General features: G+C 34.2%; 1 protein-coding gene and 1 pseudogene across 1 annotated transcript; one reads left to right on the top strand and one right to left on the bottom strand.

Annotated features, from left to right (window-relative positions):
- Positions 1-6551: 6551 nt before the first annotated feature.
- Positions 6552-8112, bottom strand: LOC147544198 (uncharacterized). Its single transcript, XM_086635649.1, has 5 exons — positions 7898-8112; positions 7674-7757; positions 7451-7473; positions 6706-7353; positions 6552-6628 (listed from the first exon to the last, which is right to left on the bottom strand). Exons 1-5 carry the CDS (start codon positions 8110-8112, stop codon positions 6552-6554), a joined length of 1047 nt encoding a protein of 348 aa, XP_086491775.1.
- Positions 8113-11974: 3862 nt separating this feature from the next.
- LOC147544197 (uncharacterized) lies at positions 11975-14195 on the top strand (annotated as a pseudogene).
- Positions 14196-19724: the final 5529 nt, after the last annotated feature.

Raw genomic sequence — 19724 nt, 5'->3', positions numbered from 1 at the left:
TGGATTTTCTCCAAGCATTATCAAATTCTCACGGTACAAAATGCATTTTGAATTTCTCTATTCTAATATTACATTGTTTTTAGTAAAAAAGAAAAAAAAAATTATTTTATCATATGCAGATGCATTTTTTTTTATCAACATCGGAAAATCTATTCATGGAAACATAATTATGTATATCCAATGTGATTGTGAATTTATACTATATAGGATAACACAAAATATATTTCTTATAAAACACAAAAATATTTCTTATAAAACACAAAAATATTTGTGCTAAATATTTTATTATCTGCTCGTACCAAAACTCATTCTGTATGGCATGCAATTTTAAAACAAGATTATTTTATCGTATGCAGAATGCATTTTATCATATAAGATAACACAATCTTTTTTTTAATAAAACATGATCACTATTTGTACTAAATATTTTATTATTTGCTAGTACCAAATCTCATTTTGTATGGCATACATAAGTTTTTGTTTGTAACGTTATGTATTTTATATGCTGAGGCTTACTAATGGTGACGGAATATCATACGCAAGAATGTGCTTCAGAAGGAAAGACAACTCTAAAATCCGATGGGTGAGATAAATTTTGTACTCATGTGAGCTATCCCTGGAGTGCGGAGGCATTTAGGTTTGTCATTCGTTAATATAGTATTAACACCGGTTATGACTTCAAGTATGTGAAGCATGGTCGCAATCGTGTGACCGAAGTATGTCCTTTAGAAGAGTGTAAGTGGCAAGTCATGGTTGGTCCCCAGTGAAATGAAAATCAATTTTTATTTTGAAAGATATGGAAAAGTTGGATGACGCATGGGTGCTTCTCCTGGATTGCAATTTATCATTGTCTGCATGGAAAAATCATGGAATGTAGAATAAACAATATGAATTTCAACTAACATTATAGATTGTGTAGAATATATAACTGCCGATAGATCAGTCACAAACTAACTTTCATGGTGTAATATACGTTTTTTATACTGTAAAACGTCAGTATGCAATCCAACATAATATTATTTCCTTTAACCAAATCATGAAAGTGTTATGAATTTTTCAATTAAAAAAATAATATAAAATACCTTGTTATTATCGAGCAACACACGTAATGGTTAAAGTAAAATAATATATTCAACGACATATTAATAAATTACAGACAAGTAATAATATTATATTGATGGAGCAAAATATATTATGCTAAATAGATTCCCCGACAATTAATAAATTTATGATGTGGTTGATGATTTCTATTGGTTGTCTGAGTGTGTATCTGAAATGTGTTATTGATTTGTTATCTGGTAAAAATTCCGATTCTCCGACAATATCAACAGTTCTTCGTTCACTGGTCTTCTCCTTTTCTTTTTTGTTCTTAGCTGAAAGTCCAACCTGCTTAAAAAAAAATTGATTTAATTCACAGAAATCACTATCCCAACGACCATTTGATACAATTACAGAACCAATTAATCGTATGTAGGGCCGGGAAAACTGTCCGAAAATCCGAAACCCGACCCTAACCGCCGTACCTGTGACGTCCGACAACCGAGAATAACCCGATTCGGGCAGACCCGGCCCGAAATTTCGGTCGGGCTCGGGCGGGACACGGGTAAGGTCTCTTACCCGAGGCCCGACCCATTGTGACCGCCCGATTTATGACCGCAACCCGCCCGCCCGATTTATGACCGCAACCCGCCCGCCCGAACTAACCGCCCGACCTATTATCCACCTGATCTGCCCGAACTGCCCGACCGCCCCGTGAGATAATATGATCCAAAGGCATCATAAATATCTTCTGTACAAATAGGGTTTAAAACCTATGTTGCTCACTTTACAAACCCTAGCAGACAACTCCCACTGTCTCCACCCACCTTCATCATCCAAGAGAGAAGAGGCCAAGATTTCAAGCCACTTGATCGATGTATGTATTTTATTTTATTTTTTATTTTTTCTGTTGATAGTGTATATGGTAATGGTATTATGGTGTATGATGATAAATCATCTGAATGAGTAGATCCATCTCTGAAACCGACCATCAAATTGTCATCTGTTTTAGAAATATGACTTACTTTTGTTAAAAATCTCAACTTTTGATGTAACTTTGTGTAGAGATTATATAAATATAATGGATGAATTTTAGTTTAATTTATTGATATTGTTAATTATGTTTTTTTATGTTTATTATTTTTATTAAAAAAATATGATATTTTTAATGGAACCCGAAACCCGATCCGCCTGAGCCCGTTAGAGCCCGATCGGGCACTCGGGGATAATCGGGTCGCGGGCTCCCAAAGACTCATTTTTACCCGCCCGAAATCCCGATCGGGTAGCTTCCTCTCCCGCCCGTACCCGAAAATCACCCGCCCGAACCCGCCCGATTCCCACCCCTAATCGTATGTAACAACATAACCCATTTTTCTTTGACCAACATGATTTTGCTGACACATATTACACCACAATAACACATTATTGTTCTTACAAAATGAATTATGTTATAATTATAAAAATAATTTTTTATTGCAAAATGAATTGTGCTTACATATTTCTTAATCTCCTGCGCTCACATATATCACACTTTTATTATAAATTTTTCTTAGTTATAGATAAAAACTACTAATTAATGATAATTTTTCTGAGACATGAAGCTAAACGTAGTTCCCTTCAAGACTTATTCAGTTTCCAATTGGATATTAGGTGAATGCAAATAAAAAATAGCAACATATAATTCGCAAAACAAAGAAACCACTAACAAATTAAGTTAGTTTTGTATCACGCATTACTAACGAAACAAGATCACTATTTCAAAAACACTAACAAAAAACAATTTTACCTCAGTCATTAATCCTTCGATTATGCAAAACAGAGAAACCATTATCAAATCTAATGGTGTCTTCTTCGTCGGCTTTGGTGTAGGTTTGCTCTTTGGTGCCTATATACTTAATCTCCTACAATCACATATACCACATTTTCATTATAAATTTTTCGAAATTTTAAATAAAAATACTAATGCAATGTCATTATTTGTAGCTGAGTACCTTACACGTATTTTAGTCCATAATTTTTTTCAATTTCCAGTTGGTTACAAGGTGAGTTCAAAATCCAAAATAACAAAATATAATCCGCGAAACAAAGATACCACTAACAAATCTTGTTTGGTATAAAGTATTTCTACCAAAACAAGACCACTATTTCAAAAACAAGTTTTCCACCTTCAGGAATCTTCATGTATGAATCAAAACGTGTTTTTCTGTATATATTATATACTTTTTATCTGTGGTTATTTCATTGTTCTAACAATCAAAATCATATATGGGGGAAAACAAAAAACATCATACTTTATAATGCAAAACTGAAAAACCACAATCCAATCTTGATTTGTTTCATTAATCCTCAAAGCAAATTGAAAATACGACCATATCTAGTTCTTAAAAGCAAATCGAAAAAATAAATATCAACTTTCAAATCTTCTTTACAAAAGTACATTTTCAAAACAAGATTTGGTTTTAACATTATGAGAAATAACAAAACCCTAACCCCATTTCACTGTAACACAGATTTTTACGGATCATCCATTTTAAAACTTCAACAACTCCACACAAGAAGAAACCATAAACACTACACAGAAGAAACCCTAAAATCGAAAAAGAAAACACTCTACGATGTCGTTTGGCAACCAAAAGTAGAAGTATTTTTTTTTGCTTGTAGTAGAAGTTCTTTAGCTTCAAAAAAGTAAAAAAATTTCAAAAGTATATTTGGCAAAAATGTTACTTATAAATAAAAAAAAGTCAAAATGTAAGTTTGGTAACTCAATTTACTTTTGATAATTTTATTTTTCTTTCTCATAGATATACTTGATTTTAATTGAATTTACTTATGATTTCGACAATTACTCTCGTATACGAAGTAGTGGTGATATTTGTGTTAGTAGTGGTGCCGTGAAGGTATGGTTATGGGGGTGTGGTGGTGGTGGTGGTTGAGGTTTGATGGTGGTGGTGGTAAAGGTATGATGGTGGCAGCGATGGTGGTTGTGGTGGAGGTATGGGTGGGGGTGGAGGTATGATGGTGGCGATGGTGGTGGAAGTATGGTGGTTGTGGAAGTACGGTGGTGGTGATGGTGCAAATACGGTGGTGGTTGGGATACGGTGTTGGTGATGGATAAGGTACGTGAGTGATAGCGACGGAGTTATGGTGGTGGTGTTATGGTGATGGTGGTAAAGGTGGTGGATAAGATATGTAGGTGGTAATGATGGAGGTATGGTGGTGAAGGTACCGTGTTGGTGGTAAAGGTATAGTGGTGGTGGTGGTGACGATGAAGGTCCGGTGGTGGTGGTGGTGGTGGTGGTGAAGGTACCATGGTGGAGATACGAGGTGGTTGTTGTCAAGGCGTGGTGGTGGTGGTGGTACAAAGGTGGTGGTTAAGGTGTGGCGGTCAGTGGCGAGGCCAGAAAATTTTATGAGTGGGGGCACTTTTTTTGTTATAGTTAGTGAAAGAATTCCATAGTATACGATCAGGCTAGAATCAAAAAAACAAATTTTCAACAAAATTTTATTTATATTTTAGATATTCCATGGTAATTTTGATGTACAACAAACAATAATTTTCTCATCAATATGGTTTGGGGATCTTTCCCCCAACGGCATTCCCAAAAAATATTAAAATAAAAAACAAAGGAAGGGATGAAGAGATAGTGGTGAAGATTACGAAAACGATGGTGGAGATGATGAAGAGCAAGTGATCGTAATGGAAAAAAAAATAAAGATAAAAATAACATGTTTACTATAACAAACGTGTAAAAAAACAATCTTGAAGTCCAAAATACAAGTCACTAGAAAATCAGACAGAATCAAATTAAGGGAGTTATTTAGAAAATTCATCATCTCTACGAAGTCGTGTTATTAAGTTGGTCTCTTTGAGGAGGCCAAAATTGAATTAGTTGAATTCATAAGAATCAATTTTAGACCAAACATGCACTTTATAAAGTATTTTCAATAAGCTGTCATCTTAAACCAAACATACTTTCAACTAATGTAAATAGTAGACATTCTACGAAAAAAAATGTAAGTAGTGGAAATTCAAGAAAAAAAATGTGTTGTGTGTGGGTCGATCCCAAGACCTCCACAATGTAATCCAAGCATTTCACCACTTGAGCTACAGACGAATTCTATTTAAAATGTGGAACTATAGATACATAATATAATGACAAGTGTAACTTAAAACATACGAGTCACATTAGGGTTGTGGGGGCGCGTGCCCCCACGGGCCCCTATGTGGGCTCGCCCCTGGTGGCGGTGGTAGTTCAGGTAGGGTGGTGAAGGAGGTGCAATGCTTGTTGTGGTGGTGGTGGGGGTAGAATAGTATGGTAGAAGTTTAGTTATGGTAGTGGAGCGGAGATAAACAAAAAAATAATTCGTCAAGTAAAATTCATGCATGTCTCAGAAAAAAGTTACTTTACTTTGAAGTCAAAAACTAAAAATTAACTTTAAAATAAAGCCAAATTTTAACTTAAGTGAAGTCCGTAATCTTTGCGTACCAAACTAATTTTTTAATTTTTCTACTTAAATAAGCAAAAAATTAACTTATTTTAGTGTTGCCAAACGCCACCGACATAAGAAGAAAAAAGTACTAAAACTTGGAAACAAAATAAAGTCATGGAGAGGAAACAATAGAAGTTCAGATATTTTATTAGAGGGAGATGTGCATGGTGCAACTCCGTTTTAACAATAAGGATGTTGGTTGTGAAAATATGTTTTGGATTAGTGATGGAAAGGACGTTAAAGATTTTTTTTTGGAGGCTAATATGGTCCAAACTTGAGAGGGACTAGAAACCCTTTTTATGGAAAGAGAGGACCTAGAGCCAACGTAGAACCCTCTTTGGGTATTCTTTTGGGGCTAAACCCCCATGGACACGAGAAAAAATGAGAGTTAGAGGGTGTTTGATTTTTTAGCACTTACAAGTGCAATGTCGTTTGGTTTTCATCACTTATAAGCGCTTTAAAAAATGTTAATTGTCTAGATTATCCTTGCATAAAATCTCTTAATTTTGTAACTTTTGTTAATACGAAATTATTCAAAAAATCAATTATAATTGATCAAACTTCACATCCTAAATTGATAAGGTAAATAAACTTCATGTCACATATAGTTATGTAAGAAAATAAGCATCAAGCAATAACATTTGCACTATTACTAGTTCATCTGCAATTTCGTTTCGGAGTTGGGTCATTGCAATTTGATCTTGAGGTCGGAATGTCTGAGAATGTGGCATTGGATCATCAGAGTCGATAGGAACATTGTTGTTTATCTCTGCGTCAACATCTTCATATTGTTGAAACAACGAATCATCAAGTGAACGTCGACAAAGATAATTGTGTAACGTTATGCATGCAACCACAATATGTATTTGGGTTTGAAAACTATAAGATGACATTTTTCCTTATATAGGAAATCTACACTTCAACACACAAAAGGCTCGTTCAATCACATTTCTTAACCGGGCATGCGCGCGGTTAAATATTTCTTCTTTACCAACAGCAGGTCTAGATTTCCAACTCGACAACTAATATCTTTGATTGCAATAAGGAGACATAAACCCTCTAGTGTGCGTGTAAGCAAGGTCACATAAATAATATTTATCTGCATCAACAAATACAAAATAAAATCAATTTTAAAACTCTAAATGAAATCTTATTAAAATAATGAACAAATTTTACCTAGAGGGGGTAGTGGAAATTTCAAAGCTGGGTTACGGACAGTCTCAGATAAAACCCTAGAATCATGAGCTACACCTTCCCATCCAATTACCATAAATAAGAACTTCATATCAAAATCACATACTGCCGTCACATTTTGAAAACACTCTTTGCCACCTCGTCCTCTAAAAGGAATTCTTTTCTCAGGAGGAATCACTGCATGAATTAATGTGCCATCCAATGCACCAATAGCTCCTCTGAATGCCCCTTCTTTAAGCCGCTTATGTAATCTTACTGGTGGCATTGGTTTTTCAAAATTTGGTGCAACTATCATTTCCTTCACGAATTCTTGCATAGCCCTCAGTACTTCATGAAAAAATTTACTTATAGTTTGTCCTGAGTGTTGAAAACGATGTTTAATCATACGATTGGTTTCTTTATGACCAACTGACATTAAGAACATGGAAAGTTTTTCTTCAACATCTACATGTTTACTATCACTAAGAAACCCTTTATCTCTTAAACGAGAAGACACCTTAGTAAACGCATTTTTATGCATTCTTAATAATTGATACATCACTATCGATGGGCCATCTAAAAGTTCTCGTATGTATGCTTCGCTAGTGAGCGAAGAAACACATAACCTTCGGCGAACGTTGGGACTACGAACTTTATTAGGTTTGAAACGTAAGAGTAACAATAATGCAAAAAAAATAAATATTTCATCTTCTTAAATGAAATGTAGAATTATATCCGCATTTGATACCATGTCGACCAAATTTAATATATCTACAAAGAAAAACAATATAAATCATAAGCAACACAAACATTCATTAAAATGAAAATGTAAATCTAAATGTCATATAAAATAAACCATGATAACGATAAAATTAGGTTATGACACTAAATGTATTAAGAATCTTATCAGAAAAAAATTTAAAGAAAAACTAAAAAACCTAAATAAATATTAAACTTAAATTCAACCATACGATTGTTTCACTAGTTCTTCTAAAAAGACTACCTTATCATCTACGTCTTCTTGCATCATGAAAGCCTTTCGCAATTCAGTATTTCTACAAAGTATGATTGTAGCAGCAGCATAATTTTTTGTCTAATTGAACATCAGGTATGACCTTCATTGCATTTATAATCTTAAGACATTCATCAACAGAATAAGTTGGGTCTTCCACATAAGCAACAAAATAAATTGGACCCTTCAAGATGAGAGCGCATTATTCCAATTAATTCACTGTACTCCGCACTTGCTCTTTTTCTTTTTCCTGAACCTTGAGACCTTTCAAGAGTAGGACTTTGTGAAATAGTTGGGTCTTCCACATAAGCATCATTATTTTTTGAAAAATAATCATCTTTGTCAAGATCCACAAAAGTTTCACTTTCATTAGAAGTGAATTTATCATAGTCATCCATTAATGAATCATCATGCACATCTTGATCAAATAGAATGGACTATAAGCCGTTTCTCCAGTTGAGAGTGTAACCTCAAAGAGTTGCTCCAACTCCTTAAAATGATTTAAAGGTTGACTTCTAAACTTTGCAAACCTCTTATCTTTCTGCACATGCAAAAAAAAAGAAACTAAATTATTACTTACGTTATACTAAACTTAATAAAATAGTCTTTATCTTAAATATGTTACTTGCCTCAGTTTTCCATATCTCCTCAGGTCAATTGAATGTTCCTTGTTCAGCGTTGTAACCATGACCAGTCTTATGTGTGAGTCGTCTTCAAACCATATACCTACTCTTCATAGGACTCCACTTATTCTTAAGGGTCTTTTGGTCAAAGTTCTGATTGTATTTGTTATTCAATTCCTTAATAATGTTAGACCAATTTTTTAGAGAACTTCCAGCGTAACCAAACACCCCAACCGACTCCAAACATAAATCGATGAAATCTTTCTCCATTGACGGATTCAATTTCCAGATTTGCATATTTTTTTTGTCTCTTTCCCGACAGACTCTTTACGAACAATATTTAGATTCGACATTCTTCTCATACAAAGTAAACAACTCAAAAAGATTTAATAGATTTTGAGATGATTTTTACCGAAATATTTCATCTTCAATAATGAATTGAACTGGTTTATATAAATATTTCATCTTCAATAAATAATGTACGAATAACATAAAAACCATAATATTTTTAATGAACTGAACGTGTTTATATATTAATTAATGAATAATGTAAAATAACTATGATGAATGACCTTGTATATACATTCTCTTTGATGATGTAAAAAGATTATGATGAATGAATAACAAAAAGATAAATAATATTATAGTAATTAATGTCATAAATTATTTAATCTAAAAAAAATTAAAATGGAGACAAGACATATCAATCAAACAATAAATTAATTAAATAATAAGAAAAAATTATGGAGAACAATACCTTATTAGGTGTCTTCTTCTCTTTCTAGCTCTTTCTTCACCCGATTTTCCCTTTGTCACAACAAACTTTTTAGGTTTTAGGGTTTTAGGTAATTTTCAATAGGTATAGAGTTTAGGATTTTAGGTGGTTATTAATAGGTATGTCTTTTTAATAGGTAGACTTTAGATCCTCTCTAACATTAATAGATAGGTCTTTTTTTTTTTATTATTACTAAGGTTTAGGTGGTTTTGGGTCTTTCAAAAGAAAAAAAATAGGTGGTTTTAAGGATGTTATTTTCCTAAAACCGTTCTCTCTCTAAGAAAGAAAAAGGTGGTTAAGAATGCTAATTTCCCTCTCTGGTATAACACTTTATTACTGGACAGTAAAATAAGATAGGTTGGGAGTAGGGAGTCGTGGTTTTAATATATAAGGATGTATGTGGTAATTTTTTTATTTTGTTTAGGTCTTTTTTGTCTTTTTTAGCACTTACAAGTGGAGCTTACTTTTTTGCACTTACTTTGGCATCACTTACAAGTGATTTTCACTTATTAAGTAAAAAAATAAACGACCTAAAATTACCGTCCCGCACTTATTAAGTTAAAATTACTTAATAAGGGAAAATCACTTAATAAGTGCAAAAATCATACACCCTCTTAGAGTGGAAAAAATGAGTGAAAAACCCAAAAATCTAGACCCTAATAAGAAAAAAACCCACTCAAAAATAATAATGTCAAAAAAACCCATTTTTTGAACATTTTTCAAAATGTTCACAAGATATGTAATTATGTTGTTAACAATACAACATATTTTTTTCATAATTCCATTTTTACCCTTATATGTTGACAACATATATCATTGTGTCGTTATAAAATGTTGACAATATCTATAATAATGTCCGGACTTATTATAAAATGTTGGCGTCATATATAATTATGTTCTTAACAACAACATATAATGTATTAGTCAAAATATTATTTGTTCGTTAACGGATTTGTTAAATACAAAGGATAATATGCATAACATTTTAATTTTTGTAAAAGTCAAATAAAAAAAATGCTTTAGTCTTTATATTTATGTCGAAAGCAAAACAAAAAATGCGGTAACCATTTATTTTTTCTTTTTTTTTTTTTTAAACCAAGGGAACAAATTTCATTAATAAGTGATTGAATCGCAATGTTTACATGGATGAATTCTTATTTCTCTCCTCTGAAAGCTTCATGAGAGTTACATACCTTTAAATGCAAAGTGCCTCATGAAGAGAAAGAAATTAAGACTAGACACAGACACTATTGGGATCCTAAAGATCCGAGAAAAAAGACCCTAAAGGTCTGACAAAAGGATCCTAAAGATCCGTGAAAGGAGACCCTAAAGGTCTGACTAAAAGGAAATTACAACAATAATAATTGAAAATACAAATTAAGAAAATACTAAATTTACATCCCCTTTGTTTTCGCCGGAAAACTGCCATTGTCGCAGGAAAACCGCCGTCGGAAAACCGCCGCCGGAAAACCACCGTAGGAAAACCGCCGTCATCACCGGAAGGAATAATCAACTCAGTTCCCTGTGATTCTGTTAAGATCTTCTCCATAAAATCTTCATTTTTTCTTTGCTAGAGAGAGAAATTAACAACTTCGGCCACATCCTTTACCGACTCCAACAAATCTATTATTATTTCCTCCATCAGTTAAGATCTTCCCATCAGACATGGAAACCCTAACACAAACAATATCATTGATGGGAGGCAAAGACTATTTCACTTCAATTGATACCTAGGAAACCATAATGCAGAGAATATAACTAATGGGAGAGTTGTTGCTAAGCAAATCAATAACGATTTCACTTTAATTCATACCCTGAAAACTCTAACACGAAGAGTATAACTGATCGGAAGGTTGTTTCTAAGCAAATGAAAACCGATTTCACTCCAATTCCTACCTTGGCACCCCTCTCTTCACTGCTATTAAAGTTTTTTTTTTTTTTTGAGAAGAAGTGATTTCTGCTTGATTGCCTTGGATTACAAAAAGAGAAATTGATGGAGAAAGTAGTGGTGATGGTGTTGGAGGAAATAGGAATAGTGCTTACAGTGAAGAGAGTAAACAATAAACAAACTAAAAAGAGGAAAATCCGGCGAAGGAAGATCCTTCGCCAGAAAAACTAGATTTCAATCTCTTTTTCTCTCTCTAAGAAACGGTTTATGCGGAGCAAATAGTTAGGTTTAATAGTTCAATAAGCAGACAAGGCAACAATTACAACTTAGGAAGTAAAATTACGAAGGCTAACCATTTATTTTTTCACAAGACAAATTGAAAAATGTTGTAGCCAAAATGTTTGTGTTAGTTTGTCTATGTAAAATGCAAAAGAAAAAAATGCGAAATATTTTGGCAAAACAATGTCTAAGCAAAAATGAATTTGTTCACAAATTTACAAATTGTTGAGACAAACTAAGATTTGTTCAGAAATTTACAAAATTGTCGAGAGCAAACCAATAATTGTTTAGAAATGTTCAAAATTTTTTTTTTGACATTGATTTGGGCGGAAATTTTCATTTTAGAGGGTAAAATTGTATTTTTACCTACTGGGTTTTTTCCTCATTATTATTTAGTATTGGGTCTGATTCTCTTTAACTTCCCCATTTTGGGCCTTATAATTACCGGCCCCGTAGAGTGAGAGTGTGTGTGTTAGAGGGAGAGATGCATGCTCATAGAAGACGATTCCTTCTTCCTTTATTCAATCAGACATCTTTTCCGGTAAGATCAATTAGATATCACTGACTCAGACGATCTCATCCTCAACAATTAGCAGCTCTCTTCCACAACGTACCTTTTTTACTCCATGGTTCGCCCTTCAACGTCGTGGTGTTAAAGTTCTAGGCACTGACGTACGCCTCTCTCTCTCTCCCTCTCTCTATCTTCAATCTTTACACCTTCTAATACCCCCTCAAACGAGTTTGAAATCCGTATTAGATCTCTTCGTGAACAACCTAATTCTCAATTCACTAAAGCAATTGCTCTCATTGACGAATCAATCATTTCAGGTTATATACCTTCTGCTTCAGTTTATAATTTCCTTATTGAAACCCTAGCTAAATTAAAGAAGTATAATTTGTCTCTTTCAGTTTATAATCGAATGCCTCATGTTCAATTCTTTCCAAATTATAGTTCTTTGTGTGCTTTAATTTTATGTTTCTCAAATACCCATAACCTTGAATCTGCATTTGGAGTTATTGGGTTGATAATTAAAAGCGGTTTGACTGTTAATTTGTTAGTGTGGAATGTGATTCTGAGAGCTCTATGCCAAAAAGGTGAGGTTTTTAAGGCACTTTTCGCTTTTTCGAGAAATGGGGAGGAATAATACTTCTCCTGATGTTATCACCTATAATACATTGATCAATGGGCTTTGCAAGGAAAAGAAGGTCGAAGAGGCATCAGAATTGCTAGTTGAGATTATTAAGGTGAATTGTTACCCTAATTTAATAACTTATTCTACTTTGATTGATGGTCTTTGCAAGATTAATCAAGTAGATAAAGCAACCTATTTGTTTGATGAAATGCTCAAGAGAGGCCTTGATGCAGATGTTATTATATGTAGTACTCTTATAGATGGTTTATGTAGTTGCAGGAATGTTGATAAGGCGAAAAAGCTCTTTGATGAGATGTTGGAAAAGGGAATTTCTCCGAATGTGGTAACATATACTTGTTTGGTTCATGGTTTCTGCAATTCGTGTCGTTGGCAAGAAGCTACTGCATTGTTAAATTCTATGTGGAATGTGGGATTCATGCAGAAGTTATTACATATACAATTATGATTGATGGGCTTTGTAAAGATGAAAGCTTTACTCAAGCTATGAAAATTTTGAGATTGATGAAGGAGAGGGGTGAAGAACCGAGTACTGTAACTTATAACATTCTAATTAATGGATTATGTAAGTCAAGTAATGTTCGTGAAGCTTTTGAGCTTTTGGAAGAGATGATTGAAAAGAAGGAGTTTCCTGATGTGATGACTTATAATGCGATAATGAGAAGATTATGCCGTATTGGGAAACTCGATGAGGCAATTGAGCTTCTGAATGGAATGGCAAAGGGTAAATATTATGTTGAGCCAGCTGACATGACTTATAATATGCTCATCCAAGGGCTTTGCGATCAACATCGTCTGGATGAGGCTTTATCAGTTTATCAGAAGATGTCTGTGAGATGAAATCTCTGTAATTTGGTGACTTATATATAACGTCCTAATTAGCGCATTTGTAAGTGCACGAAACGTTGAAAAGGCTATGGATTTTTGGGACGAGCTACATGATTTCGGGTTTGTCCCAAATACCTTCACCTATAGTATCATGATAAGTGGGCTTTGCAAAATGAAAATGGTAGATATTGCAGAAGAACTTGTACATGAGATGAAGTGTCATGGACATACTCCTACTTTGCTTGAATATAATTCGTTGCTTGCAGCTTTTTTTAAAAACCGTAAGCTTGAAGTTGCGCAAAAGTTATTCGAGAAAATGAGGGATGGAAGACTCTGTGAACCTGATGTGGTCTCTTATAATATTTTGATTAATGGTATCCTCAAATCAGGTGATCTTCAAGCTGCAAAAGAGTTGCTAGTGGACATGCTTCAAAGGGGTTTGGATCCTGATAGGATAACCTTCGCCACTTTGATAAATAAATTCTCAAAATTAGGGGAAATGAAAGAAGCCAAGAATCTATTGAAGAGCATGGTTTCCCGTGGACTTCCACCAGATGCTTTTATATATGATTCTTTACTGAATGGCTACATTGACAAAGGTGAAACAAAAGAAGTCATGACACAACTCCATAAAATGGCAAAGGAAGGAGTTGTTCTTGGTACGAAGTTAACTTCTACTATATTGAATAATTTTTGCTTCTGTAGCGATAATCCTGAATTCATGGACTTATTGCCAACCTTTTCACCCGACACATCTATACAGAAAAATATCTCCTGCTCTAAGTTGTTAAAGAGATTAACAAACTTTACCACGGGCTTCAAGTGCAAGCTGCTTGATATTTATGAATCACAGCTACTAGACAAGCTTCCAGAATTCAATATTCTTCTTCTAACATATGCCCTACAATATTTAGTCATGCAAACCTTTGTTGTATGATTTTAAGCTCAAAATCCTTAATTGGGACAATTCGATGTCCTTGAGAGATTTTGATTGGTTGAAAGAGTAAAGATTGTATGTTATTTCATCTGTCATTACTTGATCCCAAATTGAGTAACAATCCTCTATATGGATCAAATGCTTCAAGACGAGCTAACATTCACAGCACACTTCAAGTACAATTGATCAGTTCGGAAAATACGTATTGATATGGCATAATTTGCAGCTAAAATGGGGTAGCACATTTGAACTTTGTTCCCCATTTAATAAGCGTTTTGGGTAAATGTTTTTTCTGGCAGTGTAGCATTCTCAACCACTTAAAATGTGTTTTTTAGATGCTCTGTAACAACGGTTGTTTTGTTTGGGTAAGTGATTGATAATCAATATGTTGGTCGCAGGTCAGAAACGAAAATGTCGTCCAAAGGAAAGGTTAACTTCTTCGATGCTCTAATTGCTCTTCTCTTTTATACGTTCTTATCAACACTCTGCCAAACATGAAGGAAATGATGTTTGGTGGTATTTGTGGTGTGTATTCCTTGTTAAGTGAAGTCATCGCTAATTTGATAGTAAATATGAACAGATTAAAGAACCTGTTGTTTGTCGAATTGATTTTTTAGGGATGGATCATGTCGAGACACTTGGTACGATCTTGTCTTTCAAATTTTCCTTTACTGAATCAGTGGTTCAATTTGGTAATGTCCCATTTTAGCTCACTGACGAGACTAAATTTTCACGACAACAACAAAAATTGTATTGCCATATTTAGTTCTTGCCTTTATGCTAGCAATTCATCGTGCACTATCTCCCGTTTATACTCTACCGCTTAGAAGAATTTATATTTTCGAGTATTATTTACTACGATATTAGCGGCTCTCGGGCTCTCATCCTTACAAGTTTTTTTTTCGATTTTGTATACATCTCATAAGGTTACGTTTATAAAAGTCGTTGAACAACATAACTTGAATAGCAAATATTATCAATTATGTACATCGGTTAGATACTTTTATGAAAACATATGGAGGAAATACCCTTGGACAAATTGCAACACACAAGGCTGGAATTTTTAAGGTATGTGTTGTTTCAGATAACAACCAAAACAAGCAAACTTTCTAACTTTCTTTGAGCTATAAGTTATTTATTGTAATAATCAGTTTTGGGTATTATGATGTCTCGTTTTCAAGATATTATCTGAAATAGGTTGATTCACCCTGCTTTGAAGCCTCTTATCCCAGGATTCACTGTACTCCAACTTCCCGAGGTGATGGATGTTATTCAAGAGAAGGCTTCTGAATTGAAGGTATGTCGTCTGATTTTTTATCCAATGTATATAATATCTCTGGAAAAAATTAAATAAAAGAAATTTGGTCAAAACTCCCTAGGCCAATTATTTTTGGGTAATAAATTATCCATATTTCATCAACATTTTTAGCCTTGAGTTCCTTATGTTAGGTTTGTATGGGTTTGCACGAAATACGACTTGCACATAGTTTTTATAGATTTGCACAAGGATCTTAAGCCTAAATACTATTGGCATGTCTTTTAACAAAGACCAACAAGAAATTTTGTTTTTGGCTCAATTTCTTGAGAAAATAAAGTGAAATAAGATACCGAAATTTTGGGCCGACTGGCTTCACGGGTTGGGTTACGCTGCAAAATTACTATACTTGCATTTGATACTTTTTATATTTCAAAGATACTTGCTTTAAGTTAAATTCAGATGATCAATATTCGAGACCAATAATTGGTAGGAGTGTGTCACACTGATTGTTTCTAACTTGCAGGTTCCTTTGGAAGTGGTACCACCTCTTGATCCAAAACAGCTCAATGGATTAAAACAGAGCTTGTCTGGTGATCACCAATACACAGATGTGCCCTTGCTGTTGCTCTTTGAAGATGTTGGCTTCAGAAAACAACATGCCCAAAGGACATCATCCAAAATGTTGGTCTAATTTTACCCACCTTCAACTATCGTTTCTTTGATTAAGTATTAAACAGAAGCGAGAACTACAACAATTAGAAGCTGTCAGAATTAGAAGCTGTCGGAAAAACTGATTTAACTAATTGGTTAAGGATTATTTTCACTCGATCTACTCAAAAAAATTAAGGGTTCTTGATAGTGAATTCTAACCAACTGATTTAACTGCTCTTAGGGCAAGCTAACAGATAAATTTTCCCTATTTTATGGTTTGTGTCATAAATTCATAGAGTTAGGAATGAATCAGTCGACTGAGAGTTTCTAGTGCTGCCATTTTCGTGGCGGATATTGAGACATACGGGATAGGATTAGGAACTTCTTATGTTGCTTAACTTTCCTGATTTGTTTAACATTCTTGCCTATACATTTTCTTCATTTTGCTCCAGAATGTAATCTCTAATGAAGAATACAGGTCCAGTTCCACTTCAATCAAATAGAAAACTACATATCTTGGTTGCTTATCATATCTTGGTTGTATCAACAGATACTGAATTGTTCTTTATAAAACTTTTTCATCTTATCTATCTCTTCTAAATCCTAACTTCGAAGCTATAATTTCAGGGACAATCTTTAGAATTGCCAGTGCCATTTCTCAGAGATCTTGCAACTGCACATCTTTTTGGACGGGCACAAATTTTCTACGGAACTCCATCGAAAACTTCCAACACATTAGAAATGAAAGATAGTTCTTCTGGTGATCTGACATTTTACTCAGATGGAGCTCACAGTCCTGAGAGTATGGAAGCTTGTGCTAGATGGTTCTCCAACACCGTAAAAGAAGATACGAGTTATTCGTCTAGGAATCCAAAAGTTGAGGGACCATCACAAAATGGTTTTATTCGAAGTGAAAGCGGAAATTTTGAAGGGTCGAAGAACTTCTCAAAGCAGGTAATATCTGTACAAGGAACTGAACTCAAATTTGTGTACATTTGGATGATCTTGTTCCCTTTGGTTTTCTACTCCTTTTATCCTTTTGATTCATACAATTCATCATAAAAATAAGTATTGAACTCCTTTACTTTTCTCTAGATTCTTCTATTCAACTGCATGGAGGTGAGAGACCCTCGAGCTCTTCTTCCTAAGCTTGTCGATACTTGTGCTTCCTCAGGTATTGCTTCGTTTTAGAAAATCATAACGCGGTTATGATATTTTCGTTCAGCTAAAATGAGACATGAACTTTTGGATATGTGATCAGGTGTTCATTTTCAAAAGCCATTTTTGTTCCAAGTATGTCAACATATAATAAGGTTACTTCCGCCTTCGCCATATCTTCAGATATAGCTCCATAGGATTTATGATAGCAAATGACTCTCCACAAAATCTGGAGAACATAATCCAAGGGAACAGTAAGAAGCTTTCATAGTTTTACTATCTTAACCAGATTCATATATATTTATTCTAGTCTTTTGCCTTAATGTTGCCTTGTCGGTGAACTTTTTTTTTTTTTTTACCTTGATGAACCGATTCGCTCGTTCTTCAACCTTCAACTAGTCTAAGTAAATTTACCTATGTCATGGTGTTGGTTGAGCTAACTGAGAATGTATGTTGTTTCCACATCTCTTTAATTTTTCTGATTACGATAAAATGTTTTCTTGTGTCATGTGCGCTTTCAGATGCCGTTGTTGATGAAAACTTCAAAGCGGAAAGCCGGGAAACGTTACCATCTACTGTGTTCCTCTATTGACATCCTAATAATTTTAGTCCGGAACCTGAGAATCTTACACGCAGTGCTTTTATGCCTTCATTACCCTTGGCAATCAAATGGTTATGGGATAGGAAAAACCCCTCTGAGAATTGAGGTAAAAGAAATGAATCTTTCTCCAACTTGAACACTTCCTCGGTGGCTGGAACAAACTCTAAGTGCTTAAATCTACATATTCCTTTTCCTTTTGGTAAAATAATCGACATATTTAGTTTGGTATCTTGTTCTCTTTCAAGCTAGCTACTGTCATTTTCAGAATTCTCTTCTCTTTCAGACTGCATTTGAATCTCGGGTTGACTAGTCTAAGAACTTTGTAATTGATTTGCTAGTGACTCTAACCATTAAATTTTATTTATCAATTTAAAGTAAAAAGATTTTTATCATGCCCTAAAAGAGGAGTTGGCGTCTCATAATTGTAATTAATCTTGGTTGCATACTCATATGTAACATTCTTTAATTTTTTTTTTTTTACAGTTTTCAACTGTCGTCCATAACCTAAAACATCCAGTTCAAAGTAGAAGAGAAACAAAACTATTAGACCTTTATTTTCAAGAGAAAACAGCGGTGAAAACGTAAAAGATGATGTGTAATTTTGTTGGTATGTCAGGTACTGGTAACCAGATCACTCCATCTAGTTGGGGATGTATTGAATCTCTTGAAAGAGAGGATGATCAAGCTAAAAGTGGATACTCTTATTTATTTATTTGGAAGGCATTTGATTCATATATCTAAAAGTTTGACTTGTTTCAATCATCAAGAACATTGTTTTCAAGTAGCAAGAATCCGTGTCTTATTGCGGTTTCTTGTTGTGGTTGTTGTTGTTGTATCAATTCCCTGAAATTTGTTTATTGTCTGCTTGGGATCGTATGTGAATCATTACGATTGTTGTTATTATTGATGTTGTATTTGAAACTTAAGTATCAATAAGAATGTTTCAGATGAAAAAGTGTTCAATAAACAAGGAGATACTGTTATTTTATAGTATCTAATCTTAATCAGAGGTATGAACTTGTTCAAAATAGTTGCAGGTCTGAAGATAATGCTGTATGTTTTAGAAGAGGGCATCATTCATGCTCATATATTAACTACTACTTAGTGCTCAGAGTGCCTATACTTCTTTAGCTAGTATGATGCTAGGCTGGTAGCGAAGGAAGAGTTTCAAAGACAGTGAAGGGTTGATGAGCTACGGTGTGGTTGGTAGTGGTGGTGGGTTTAGGGTTGTGGTGTTGTATGACTAATCATGTATACATCTTTGCAAATGAAAACAACAATACTTGTTGGAAACTCCGGTAAACGCTTACATGTTATTTACGCTTTGGAATTGTATAGTTTAAGTGAAATATTAGTACATTATTTGCCTAACTTTCGCGGATTAGGTAGAAATTGTCCCATATTATAACACTTACGCAGGTCCATCATAGACTTCCAATTAAAAAAAAAAGTAACACTTACTCGAAGGAGCTCTTGCTCGTACACGATTTTGTAAGCCCATGATCAAACATTCCCATACAAACTATTATCATTTACTTCTTCTTCTGATCACTTTTCTCCCTCCCTCTCTCTACTCTATCAGGTGAAAGGGAGGATCCTCCTTTCGTCGACGTTTGATAATTCACACTTCGTCTAAATTGGGAGTTACAGATCTAGATGAAGAATCGTCTTAATCTGGAAAGAGTAGAGAAGGAGAGAAGATAAGAAGAAGAATAGTAAGAAAAAAAAAGGAAAAAAAGAGAAAAAAAAAAAAATTTGTTGAAAGGTGTCGTCCGACAACCTAGAAGAAAGTGGAGGATTGGTTGATCTAACGGCATTAACTGTGTCGTTAGGTCAAACTAAAATGGGCATTGCGTTCTGT

The sequence above is a fragment of the Eschscholzia californica genome, unplaced genomic scaffold (genome assembly GCF_041429995.1).
Source record: "Eschscholzia californica isolate CP2 unplaced genomic scaffold, dmEscCali1.0.p SCAF_4, whole genome shotgun sequence".
In the NCBI taxonomy this organism is placed as follows: Eukaryota; Viridiplantae; Streptophyta; class Magnoliopsida; order Ranunculales; family Papaveraceae; genus Eschscholzia; species Eschscholzia californica.
The sequence above is the reverse complement of the archived record's forward strand: the minus strand, read 5'-3'. Positions and strand labels throughout refer to the sequence as shown.

Excerpts from the sequence above, each read along its gene's own strand:
- LOC147544198 (XM_086635649.1), bottom strand. The coding sequence starts at position 8,112 with ATGGATGACTATGATAAATTCACTTCTAATGAAAGTGAAACTTTTGTG. Across the intron at positions 7,474-7,673 it reads GAAGAACTAGTGAAACAATC|ATATATTAAATTTGGTCGAC; the intron begins GTATGGTTGAAT and ends TTTTCTTTGTAG. Across the intron at positions 7,354-7,450 it reads TATTAAATTTGGTCGACATG|TTCGTAGTCCCAACGTTCGC; the intron begins GTATCAAATGCG and ends AACCTAATAAAG.